Below are 12,096 nucleotides of genomic sequence, written 5' to 3'. Positions count from 1 at the left end.
TTGCACATGAAACGAGGCAGTTTGCAAAAACCGGGAAAAACCCTGGAACCAAAGCTGGGACCAACGTGTCAGTTTTGAAGTAACAAAGAAAAATCAGGTTAAGGCTTGCAACTCTTTTTTGTTAAAAAAAAAAGGAAGTTTTTAAAAAACCCAAAGCACAAACTTTCAGCCCAAACCACAACCTGGGTTTTTATTTTTACCAGAAAGGGGTTTTGAAAAAATCAATTCTTTTATTCTTTTGATTTTTCATCAAACGCCCCCCACCCCCCCCACCACACACACACACACTGCAGGAAAAATAACTATAATCAGAAGATTTGTGGTTCAGGTTTTTGACGCCCCCCCGTCCCTCCCTCTCCTTTCTCCTGATTTACACCAGAGTGAAGAGGAATAGGCCCCTTGACAACAGTGGAGTTACTCCTGATTTACATCAGAGAGGGGAATTGGCCCCATTGTCCGCCCCACCCCCCAAGTTACTTCTGATTTACACCAGGGGCTGGGAGGGGAGTCTGGCTAAGGCAATTGGGCCAGCTCGCCAGCCGGGACAAACCAGTACGACTCAGGCCTGTGGTTTTGCTCAGTTCCCTTTATTTGCTGCGGCTCCCGGCTCCCAGCCCCACATGCTGGGCTCTGCCGGGCTCGTTAACCGGCGCAGAGCCCGGGGCAAAGCCTGCCCGTGCGTGTGCCGCGGCCAGGGGGCGCTGTCCTGGCTCTGCCTGCGCAGCTCAATGGGCGACGCCGGCAGGATTCTGGCCCGGCCCCTCTCCCGTTCCCGGCTGCTGCTCCGAGATCAGGGCCATGTAGACCTCAGCCGCGGCAGCTACCAACTGGAAAGACTTGCAGGCCGGTGCCAGCGCCTGGAGCGCCTGCTCCAGGTGCCGGGCGGCCGCAGCCAGGGCGTTCCTAGCACGACGCCCCGTGAGGACATCGGGCAGGTAGTCGCCCAGACTCTGCACCGTGCCGGTCCCAGAGACGGGGCCATTCTCGGGGGGCTCTGCAGCCGTTTCCCCAGTTGGGCCCGCAAGGGTGGAACAAGCGGAAACAGCCCTGGCGATCTCCTCGCTGCTCCGGAGCAGGGCGTCCATCGGCAGGCGCAGCACCGGGGAGGCCTCCGCCTCCCGCAGAGCCGCCTCCAGCCGCTCGGGGAGGCCGGCGTTCTGCAGCAGCACGGCCACCACGGGGCCACCCACGCTGCCGAAGATCCCCATGGTGGCCTGGTGGAAGTCCCGGACGATGGCCCCCTTCTCCTGCAGCGGGGTGTGGGGGGAGGCCATGCGGGCGTACAGGTCCCGGCTGGCGTTCTTCCGCACGTGTCTGTCCGTCTGCTCCGCCGCGGCGTGCATCTCCCGCGCTGCCCGCAGCAGGCGCTCCAGGTTCTCCCCCACGCCGACGCTGCCCCCCACCGGTTCCAGGGACACGCTGGTGTCAAGGTGCTGGTTGAGGAGGCCGAGCAGCGCCTGGGTGGCCGAGATGCATCCTTCCAGGGAGTCGAGCAGGGACTGGCTGGCGCGCACGAGCCTCTCTCTTTCGCTCTGTGCGCCGGAGAACAGGGAGAGCATCGCAAGGCTGGGAAATAAAGCGGAGAGCACAGGTGAGAGGGTGAAAGAGTTTCCCCTCCAGGATCCCCAGTGCCAGGCCAAGGGGATGTGCGACGGAACCGATAGGGAACCCCTACGAAATGCAGTAGAGGGAACTTTGTTTCACAACAACCCTCAGATTTGCCTGTGGAACTCACTGCCTCATGATCTTGCTGATGCCGAGAGCCTAGCAAGACCCAGAAAGGGATCTGACATTTATATGGCTAATGAGGAGAACCAGAATGACATTAGAAATTTATTTTTTTTAAGTTTGATAAGATTAAACACTCTCCTGCTCCAGGGCATGACTCTCTAACTAAAGGCTGTCAGGCAGGAACTGTCCCTGCCGGCGGTGGTGAGGTACAGGGGCGCTGCTGTGCGAGATGGGGCGTGCAAAGCACCTCAGTCCGTTACCCACTTCGCAGTTGCTGCGAACTGGATGCAGCACCACTGGGGTGGAGCCAGGGGACAGGGTGTGTGGAAGCGATGGGGGAGTCTCTGGTACATTGACACTGGAATAAAAGCCCCCCGGAACGGCGGCGTCTGGTCTGACTCAGGCTGGGGGGCTAAAAATTGCCATGTAGACATCTGGGGTCAGGCTGGAGGCCAGGCTCTGGGAGCGTCCCCCCAGGCACAGTCCCACCACCGGGGCTCCAGTCCAAGCCTGCACGTCCACACTGCCAGTTTGCAGCCCGGCAGGGCAGCCAGGGGTGTGTAATTGCAGCGCAGACATACCCTGAAGGGCCGCATCGCACCCAGGGGCCGGGGGCTGGCTGCGGGTTCCAGCTCCGGGCAGGGCTGCACCGAGAAAGTTTCCCCGGGGTCCCCAAGCAGCTGGATGCGGAGCTGTGGATCAGTGGTGACGCAGGGGGGAAGTGATCTGCACCCTCTGAAGATCATTTCGAAAACTCCTAAGTCAGCGTTTCTGAAACTGGGGGTCCTGCCCCAGAAGGGGGTGCGAGGTTATTGTACGGGGGGGCGTGAGATCTAGTGGGACCGTATTTCGAGGACGAGCCTCGGCAGCCAGCTCAGACCGGGGGGTGGGGCGGCCAGCTCAGATTTGCTGGGGGAGAGAGGGGGGTGTAAGCGGCCCGGCTCTCCGCAGCCAGCTCGGACCTGGGGGCGGGGGGTCCCGGCTGCTGCTCCCGCTGGCTGGACCCAGAGGGGCCGGGACCGGAGCTCTCACCTGTCACCGCTCGGCGCGGCTGCGGGCCCGGCGGGCGAAGGGGCGGACGGCGGCGTCTCTCCGCGTCCCCTTATGAAGCTCCCGGCGGGCGGAGAGTGAAAGTGGCCCCGGGCGAGCGGCGCGGGAGCAGGTCCCGGGCGGGGCTCGGCGGCTCCCGGCTGGAGCAGATCGCGGCTCTTTCCAGCCCCTCGTGACCGAGGAGAAACCCGGGGCCTGGAAACCAGCCAGACTCGAGTTCCGGGAACCGCGCGGGGAAATGGAAACCAGGAGGCCGCCCCAGCGCCCAGCGCCCCCCGCCCCCGGGCTGCCTTAGCGCCCCGCCGCATTTCCACCCTCCAGCAGCCTCCCGCGCCCCCTTCCCCGGGCAGCTGGAGCGGGGTCCCCGGGTCAGCGGCCCCCCCGCAATCGGAGCCTGGGTTCTGCAGTTAGGAGTTAGGTGCTTATGAACAAGCCCATCCCCCCCCCGCATCCCCGCCTCCTTAGGCCCCTGAAGCCCCTCAGGAAACCGGCCCTTGTCTCCACCAGCAGCCAGTGCGGCCAAGGGACAGCGCCGAGCTCTCCCCAGCCTGGCCAACGGGCTGGGCAGTGGCTGCCAGTTGTGCTGCTGGGGCTGCCGTCGGGGAGCAGGGGTCGTGCGGCGAGAGACCCCCGGATAGCCGGGCGAACTGGGCTCCCCCAGGAACGGGGGTTTCCCGCAGCCCCCAGCAAGGTGCCAATCTCGGGACAAAGAATATCAGTCACCCCCAGGCTGGGGGGGGGGGCGGTCGCTGTGATGGGGGGGAGCTGCCTGTTGTGAGATGCTCCTGGGGTGGTGTGTGCTCCCTCTGGCTGCTGCCCCGGCTCGGCAGATCGCTGACCCAGCAGACCCCGGGAGAACCCCCAATGACACAGACGCTAGTAAGGAACGAAGGCAGCTGGCCAGGTTATTGTCGAAGAGAAACACAGTCTCCAGCTCCCTGGCATAGAAGCCCAAGGTGCTGCTGAGGTGCGGCCAGCAAGTACATATGTGCTCCCTGAAAATGGACTCAGCTCAGTCAGCGACGGGACTTTCCACTGCCCCCTAGGCCGGACAAAGACGTCCACTCAGGGGCCTTCTTACACAGGCACAAACAAGTGACACATCACTCCTGACGTGCTGCGGTGCAGCCCCTCCACGCAGCAAGGTACAACCCCTCTGCGCAGCAAGGTTCTGCCCCTCACCTTGTACATGTTGGTTCCAACAAAACAACCCGATCCCTGATATTCCCCTTTTGGCCCGGTCAGTGGGATGGGTCGGCCTGTTCCTTGTTATCTGTGGGGAGTGAACAAGGATGCGAATGTTCTGATATCTGGTGTCCAGAACCTTTTAGGTGTGTCTCTGTCTGCAGCATCAGCCCTTTCCTTGCCAGCTTCTGCGAGCAGGGCCTGCCTCTGGCTCACAGCTTCACTTTGCTGTATGTTCGCAAAGGCCTGACCATTACTTTAGTTCAGGCCTCAGGCCTCATACTGGGCCTCTGATAAGGGTTTATGTTTCAGGGCCTCATCTTACTACACTGCCCCGTCTGTAACCGATGGGGGGCGGGGGAGTTCTGCTTTCCAAAGGGGGACCCTGGCGAGCTGCAGCTCTGGGAAGGACCCAGGTGTCACGGAGTGTGGGGGAGTCAGGCCCTGCACCCCTCTTCCTGGGACTCACAGTGACTCTCAGCCAGCCAGTAAAACAGAAGGTTTATTGGACAACAGGAACACAGGATACAGCCCAGCTCTCGTTCAGAGCCAGGACCCCTCAATCTGGCCTTTCTGGGGGTTCAGGGTGCTTGGATCCCCGCCTAGGATCCCCTGAAAACCCTCCACCCAGCTCCCAAACTCCAGACCCCCTTCACTTCCCCCTCCCTTTGTCTAGCCCCAGCCAGAGGTGTCACCTCCCCTCCCCCAGCCAGGCTCATGTTACAGCTGCATACCTGGCTTTCACCTATCAACCACACAGAGACCGTCCCTGCTCTATCACACCAGGTGTCCTGGTGGAACCAGCTGCCCGTGAGCCCCCCAGGGGATGCTGTGGCTAAGCGGGTGAGCGTGACCCTGGGCTGGGGAAACTGGTGAATAGCGAATAGGAGCCGGGAGGTGGGATCCTCTCTGGATAGCTGGGAGAGCGTGACTGCGTCCAGCTCTGGGGAGAAGGCGAAAAAATGAAACAATTCCCAGGTGCCCCTTGAAGCCAGAACAAAGCTGCCCAGCTGCGACCCGCTCCAGGCCTGGCATTTTGTGCAGATTACTTCATGGGCTAATTTGCAGACAGCCAGAAACTTCAGTTTATGAATCCCGGGCAGCAGAGGGGAGGGAGCAGGTCTGCACCTGCCGAGAACTGGGCAGCTCCGCGGCTGGGGCAGGAGGTGGCCGGGTGGGTTGGGGATGCTGGGGTGGATGGATCCAGGGGCTGTGATGGGGCCCTCAGGCTACAACCTGGACGGTGGCACCGCTGAGCCTTCCAAACGCACCGGCCTGGGCTGCCTCTCCAGCCTCTGGCAGGCCCTGCACTTCCACAGCATCCCCAGGCTGGGACACACTCAGTGGGGTCACGTCAATGGGCCCCAGCCACTCCTGACCCACCGATAGGGAGGCTCCTGCCAATTGCCCCCACTCCTGCCCTGTACCCCGGTAATACACCCCCCGCACTGCTCAGAACCCAGGCCAGGGTCAGCTCAGCGCTTCCTTCCCCGCTGCTTCCTGGGAACCGGGACCTCCACCAGCCTTTGCAACGGGAGCTGAGCTCTCCCAGGCGCTTCAACCAAAACGCAGCTTTAGGTAAAACAGATTTTACATCTTCTGCTAATGCCCCAAGGGGACGCTGGACACAGAGACCTGAGGCCAACTGTCGCTGCTGCTCTAGCGGAGCTGGGGGTTTCTCTGCTCTAACCATTAGACCGCGCTCCCCTCCCAGAGCTGGGGAGGGAACCCGGGGCCCCTGACTCTGCCCCTTTCCCCTCTCCCCCTGCACTGGCCAGATCTGGACTGGAAGAAGCGCGGAGCCTCCCTCCATGGCAGGAGGATGGTCTCTGAGTTGCGCTGCGGGAAGCGATTGCGGATTGATCAGCTCCTGGATCTTTCCAGCCCCTCGTGACTGAGGGGAAAAGCGGGACCTGGAAACCAGCCAGACTCGAGTTCCGGAAAACCCGGTGGGAACTGGGAGCCGAAGGCTCGAAGCGGCAGCTGAGTCCCGGGAACACCCGCTTGAAGGCCCATGTGACACCCCCTGGCCCCGCGCTCCGGCCCAGCCAATGGGATCGCGGGGGCTGACCGGGACAGTGAGGACCCGGAGCGGCCTCCTATAAAGGCGAGTCCCGGCTCCGGCGCGCACAGAGCGTCCTGGCCACGGGATCCTCCCCGGAGAGCCCAGGCTGCCGCCCCCGGAGCCGAGCCGAGCCCTGCCCTGCCCAGGCCAACGGCCCCGCAGCTTCCCACACGCCCGGCGAGCAGGTAACTCGCCCCGTCGGACCGGGCAGAGGAGGCACAAACAGGAGCAGGGGCCGTGCGGTGAGAGCCCCCCGGATCGCCGGGCGAACTGGGCTCCTCCAGGAACGGGGGTTTCCCGCAGCCCCCGGCAAGGTGCCAATCCGGGGACAAAGAATATCCGTCACCCCCAGGCTGGGGGGAGCGGCCCCGTCTGTAACCGATGGGGGGCGGGGGGTTTCTGCTTTCCAGAGGGGGACCCTGGCGAGCTGCAGCTCTGGGAAGGACCCAGGTGTCCTGTGGAACCAGCTGCCCGTGAGCCCCCCGGGGGATGCTGTGGCTAAGCGGGTGAGAGAGACCCCGGGCTGGGCAAACTGGTGAATAGCGAGTGGGAACAGCCGGGAAATGGGATCCCCTCCGGATAGCGGGGAGACCCTGACTGGAGACTGCGCCCAGCTCTGGGGAGGAGGCGAAAAATGAAACATTTCCCAGGTGCCCCTTGAAGCCAGAACAAAGCTGCCCAGCTGCGCGCAGCTCCAGGTCTGGCCTTTTTGTGCATGTTACTTCAAGGGCTAATTTGCGGACAGCCGGAAACTGCAGCGTCTGACCCCCAGCGGGGTCCCCGGGCAGCAGGGCGGGTGGGGGGAGCAAGTTATGCAACTGCCGAGAACTGGGCAGCGCCGCGGCTGGGGCGGGAGGTGGCCTGGTAGATGGGGGATGCTGCCGCGCCTCTGGGGTGGATGGATTGGGGGGGCTGGAAGGAGCTGGGGGTGCAGGGGGTTGGGTGCTGGGACAGAGATCGGAGGAATGTGGGGAGGTAACGTGTGGGAGGGGAAGTGGGGGTGTCTGGGGCAGTAGCTGGGACACTGCTGGGGCCAGGGGGCATCTCTGGCAATTTAGGGTCTGTTGGGGGAGTGGGGCTGAGAGTTCTGAGCTTTCTTGGGCGGATTCTCCCCCTCCCGGCTGGAGGCTCAGTGCAGGGAGGAGCCAGCCCGTCCTCCTGAGACCACGTGGTTTGGGGGGGGGGGGAGACAGGGCCCGAGTCCTTCCACCCTAGAACCTCCAAGGTGCTTAGGCGCAGAACTCCCACGGATTGATGGGGAATTAGGCACCTAAAGGATCAGGGCCCTGTAGATTTTTTTTTTGTTTTAATGGCAGCTGAGTCTCTGCACTAGCTAAGTCTGTGATTTGAGCCGGGGGAGGGGAGGCACAGTAGGGAGCTCTGGCTAAGGCCTCTGTCTTCTTCCTCTCCTGACAGCTTTCCCGAGAATGTCCTGGAGCGATATCCTGTACCCAGACAACCCGGTGAGGCGGGAGAAGGTGGCGCGGTTACACCAGGAGCTGATCAACTGCATAGAGCTCAATTTTGATACCACCAATGAGCTGATTGAAGCCTTAAACACACACTGTCAGTTCAAGCTGCACCGCATTAAGATGAACATGAACGGCACCATCCGGGAGAACTGCGACATACTCCTCGCAGCCATAAAGTCCATCCAAGACATTCTGCAGGCCATCGATGCAAAGCTGAAGAGCAACCTGGAGCCAGATCTCTACCGAAAGCTTCACGATTTCCAGGAGCCTGATGCCACGAAGATGCGGATTCTGCGCAATGTGGCCACTTTTGTGAGTGGCCTCGCTGGGACCGTGGCCATGGGGTTCTTCATCAAGCTGGCATTATCGCAGGTGGTAAGCAGAGTCCTGAGCCAAACAACCATGGTCTTGGCCAAGATTGGTGCCTCCGTCATTGGCGCCATGGCTGGCATGTTACTGGGCGTGGGTGTCGACTTGATTATCAGTGCGATCCTGGGCGCCAGAGAGAGAGACCAACTGGAGGCAAAGATTCAGGAGCTCAGTGAGCTGGTGAGTGAGTTCAAGCCAGCCTCCAAGGAGTATAACAAAGCCATCATGAAGATCAGCTGCATGCTGCCATAGGCGGAGGAGAATCACCTGCTCAGAGGACTCCAGACCAAGCTGCAAGTTACCATTACTTGTGAAAATAAGGCAGTGGGGATCAGATCTCATCTACCATGACTTAGCCCAGCGCCATTAAAGCCAGCACAATAAATGATATCTAGCTCTTACACAGCACGTTTCATCAGCAGAGCTCAAAGTGCTTCAGGCTTCATTAATGTCTTTATCCTCCCACCACACCTGGGGATAGGGCAGGGCTATTACCCCCATTCTACAGATGGGGAAACTCAGGCCCAGAAATTCACAGGTATTTAAGCATGTCACTTCCATTGATTTCAGAGCAATTGGCTCAGGCTCTCTGCAGACTCAGGCAGTGTCACAGATGTCAAGGGAAGCTGGGTGCCTAAAGTGACTTGCCCCAGGCCAGACAGGAAGTCTGGAGAGAATTGCCTGAGTTTCCCAAGTCACAGACTAGTGCCCAACAACCACTGGGCCATCCTTCCCCTCTAGCTGGTGTTTTTATCTGTAGATCTCAAAGCGCCTCAGAAAGGTCAGTACCTATAAGCTGACTATATACGGGGGGTGGGGGGAACAGAATCATAGAATATCAGGGTTGGAAGAAACCTCAGGCGGTATCTAGTCCAATCCCCTGCTCAAAGCAGGACCAATCCCCAACTAAATCATCCCAGCCAGGGCTTTGTCAAGCCTGACCTTAAAAACCTCTAAGGAAGGGGATTCCATCACCTCCGTAGGGAACCCATTGGTCTGACCCAGTGTGGACATGATTAACTTCTTATGAGTCTGCCTCAGTTTGGAGACACAGAGTCTGGCTACACTTGCAGCTGTACAGCGATTTGGGTTAAACCAGCCTTCGTACAGCTGAGCAGGGAAAGCGCTGCCCTCTGGCCACACTCATTCCAGTATGAGAGGAAACATTTCCTCAAGGAAAAATTCTCTCAGCGGGACCTAGAATTGGTCAGTTACTGAACTAATCTAATCTCATCCCACAGCCGTCTCCACCTGGGCCAAGAACACCTGATGGCCATCTCTCAAGTACTTCTGCCCTTTGTCAGCTGTGTTTTCTCACCACACCACAGCTTTTCTGGCTGCTTGTTTCCCTCCCTAGGACCCTACCCCCTATCCAGCCCCCCTGCTCCCTGACTGCCCGGACCCCTATCCACACACCCCTGACAGCCCCCCCCCAGGACTCCCATACCTATACGTCCCCCCATCCACCTGCCCCCTGACCACCCCCCTCGAACCTCTGCCCCATCCAATCACTCCCTGGCTCCCCCCGGGATCCTCCACCCCCTTACCATGCCACTCAGAGCAGCATGTCTGGCAGCTGTGCCACCTGGCCAGACCTAGATGCAACCCCACTGCCCAGAGTGCTGCCCGGGTGGTGGCGTGGCTGCAGGGGAGGGGGCACTGCGGGGGAGTGGCTGGGGACTCAGCGTCCGGGCAGGACGGTCCCGCGGGCCGTAGTTTGCCCACCTCTGCTACAGTGGGTTGTAAGGTTACACAGATGGCACTTGGATGTGGAGAACAGCAGCAGAGGAGCCTGACCAGAGGCTCCGAGCAGCAGGCCTGGATCTAAAGGAATCAGTGTAAGTTCCGTGTGACAGGAATAACATCCCTGGGAGGGCCGTTCACCCAGGGAGGGGGACAGGTAGCTCCCAGCACGGCTGTGCCTGCGCCCATCACCAGCACGCCTGGCTCTGCAGCCGGGGCAGGGTACCAGACCCTTGGCCTGGCGCTGAGCTAGCGCGTGTCTGGAGAAGGCAGGGAGGGGAGGGGAAGAACGGGACAGGAGATTTCACCCGCTGGAGGGAGGAGGGGGCAGCTTGGCTGTTTGCCAGGGGCTGAGGGGGTGGCAGGGTTGTTCCAGGGGAGGATGTGGTTGGCCCCGGAGAGACAGGGAGGGGAGGATGCCCACCCCTGGCTGGGTCTGGGAACCCCTGATGTGTCACCCCAGTGGGCTCTGGCCAGGAAGGGAGAGGAGCTGGCTCTGTTTTCGGCTGCTCCTGCAGCCCATCAGGGCCTCCGCAGCCCAGTCACCTCGTCTGCTCGGCTCAGGGGTCACTCAGCACCAGGTGGCTTTGCACAAACCCCAGCTCAGCCCAGGCTGCCCCATGGGCTGTCTGAGGGGGGGAGTCTGTGCAGGGAGGCAGGGCAGGTCTGTGAGTGCAGAGCCGGTGCAGGAATGCCCGGCAGACTCTGCCCTTCTCAGCCTCAGGGTGTGGGATACACCCCCTGCTGCCCCTTGATCACTAATTATCACTAGTGAGGTAACATTCCCTGGCCCCGGGCTGGGATCAGCACCCTATTGTGCTGGCACCTGGTGGCTAGTTAAGGTGATGCACAGAGTGTGTTTCCCTCCTGGAACATGTAAGAGAGGAAGGTATCAAATAAAACCTTGGTTAAGGTAATTGCTCAGCTGATTACCCAAATCACCTGTCTTAGGGGTCTTTGGATACGGACTGCTTAACGAAAGGAAAGGACTCAGATTTGATTTTTCAGTTTTATTGGCTACCCTTATCAACAGCAGCCAAAAGCAGATAATAGAAAGGAACGCCCAGTGGCACTGCTTTATGATTGGACTGAGAGAAACGGGAAAAACAGATCAACACGCGAACCATCCAGGTTTTAAGAATCACACAACACATCCATAGCAGAAAGCAGCGAAATTCCTATTCAACTATTATCCTTCGACTTTGTTTGGAATTTTGACCAAGCCCCTTAAAGCAGAAGGAACCGCACTCAAGCCCATTAGTAAAACTCTCCAGTGGTACTTGACTCCACAGTGCAAAACAATTCCAGGCTCATGCATCAGGGTGCCCAACCCATGGCTCCTGGGCTGTACAGGGCCCACCAGAGCATTTCATACGGCCCGGGACCTGCTTCAGCACAATATACTAACAGCCAATTCATTAGCATTTTAGCATCATGTTTCCATCATTTTAGTTCACACAGGTGTGTAAATAGACAATGCTCTACATAGGCTGTTTCTAGCTAGATACATACGAAACAAGCTGACCTAAAAATATCAATCAATACAGGTGACTTTAAATCTTATTAAACTATGTGGAATCTGTTTGGCTCACACAAGGTTGTGCTTAGGTTACAGTGGCCCTCCTGTGTAACAAGGTGGTGCACCATTGCCTAAGAAAATGTACTCACATGCCAATCCACCAAGGTCCCCTTCCCAGTGGATCTACTCACGCCAGTTATATTAGCTTAGAATCTGGTAAACTGGTAAACACGCCTAACCAGCTAACAAGAACACCTATATTTTTATGACAGGCTGCATGCAGTTCAAGAGGCTTTCACACGTAGTCTTATTTTCTGTCTGTATACACCTAAAATCCTCATTCAATAATTATCCTGCAAAGGTGACTGTTTGGAATTTTGTCTGAGTCCCTTAAAGCAGAAGGAAAACACTCAAGCCCATTAGTTAAAATCTCCATTGTTGCTTGACTTAACAGTGGAAAACAATTCTAGGCTAATGTATAAAACAACTTGAGCAATTCCTCACATGCCAACCCACCATAGTTTCCTTCCCAATGGATCTCTTGTAGTTACCCCTTTTAACCAATACTCACACCAGTTATATTCAGGATCTGATAAACACTCCTAACCACCTAACAAGAACGCCTATATTTTTATGACAAGCTGCATGCAGTTCAAGAGGCTTTCACACGTAGTCTTATTTTATGTCTGTTTACACCTAGAACTGGACAGGCAGTGTGCAGCCATTAACTACGAGGGATGTACAGTGTTTAGGAATTGTAACTCGTTCTATTTCACAGCTATTTTACAACAAACTTTATCAAAACAAGGGCACAAGCTATAACTCTGGAAAAGAGAGAGCGAGAGAGAGAGAGTTAAAGGTACCTAACTGAGGGGTCCTTAATGTCACCAGGAGTGAGGATTCCCAAATGGCCAACTCAAAATTCCAGTCTTCTCCCTTTCTTGGCTTTCAGGAAGTGAGGT

At 58.3% G+C, this 12,096-nt stretch overlaps 2 protein-coding genes across 3 annotated transcripts; one reads left to right on the top strand and one right to left on the bottom strand.

Annotated features, from left to right (window-relative positions):
- Positions 1 to 384: 384 nt before the first annotated feature.
- Positions 385 to 3,029, bottom strand: LOC123351747. The gene is made up of 2 exons (XM_044991342.1): positions 2,764 to 3,029; positions 385 to 1,566 (listed from the first exon to the last, which is right to left on the bottom strand). Exon 2 carries the CDS (start codon positions 1,557 to 1,559, stop codon positions 726 to 728), a length of 834 nt encoding a protein of 277 aa, XP_044847277.1. The 5' UTR covers positions 1,560 to 1,566; positions 2,764 to 3,029; the 3' UTR covers positions 385 to 725.
- A 3,003-nt stretch (positions 3,030 to 6,032) lies between these two features.
- Positions 6,033 to 8,273, top strand: LOC123351700 (single-pass membrane and coiled-coil domain-containing protein 3-like). 2 transcript variants are annotated; one of them, XM_044991255.1, is made up of 2 exons: positions 6,033 to 6,216; positions 7,448 to 8,273. In XM_044991255.1, the coding sequence occupies exon 2, from the start codon at positions 7,459 to 7,461 to the stop codon at positions 8,122 to 8,124; it is 666 nt and encodes a 221-aa protein (XP_044847190.1). In that variant the 5' UTR covers positions 6,033 to 6,216; positions 7,448 to 7,458; the 3' UTR covers positions 8,125 to 8,273. The 2 variants fall into 2 exon arrangements, with proteins under 2 accessions (XP_044847190.1, XP_044847191.1); XM_044991256.1 differs by lacking the exon at positions 6,033 to 6,216 and adding an exon at positions 6,222 to 6,345.
- The last annotated feature ends 3,823 nt before the right edge of the window (positions 8,274 to 12,096 follow it).

Source organism: Mauremys mutica, chromosome 17, assembly GCF_020497125.1.
Source record: "Mauremys mutica isolate MM-2020 ecotype Southern chromosome 17, ASM2049712v1, whole genome shotgun sequence".
Classification (NCBI taxonomy): Eukaryota; Metazoa; Chordata; order Testudines; family Geoemydidae; genus Mauremys; species Mauremys mutica.
The sequence above is the reverse complement of the archived record's forward strand: the minus strand, read 5'-3'. Positions and strand labels throughout refer to the sequence as shown.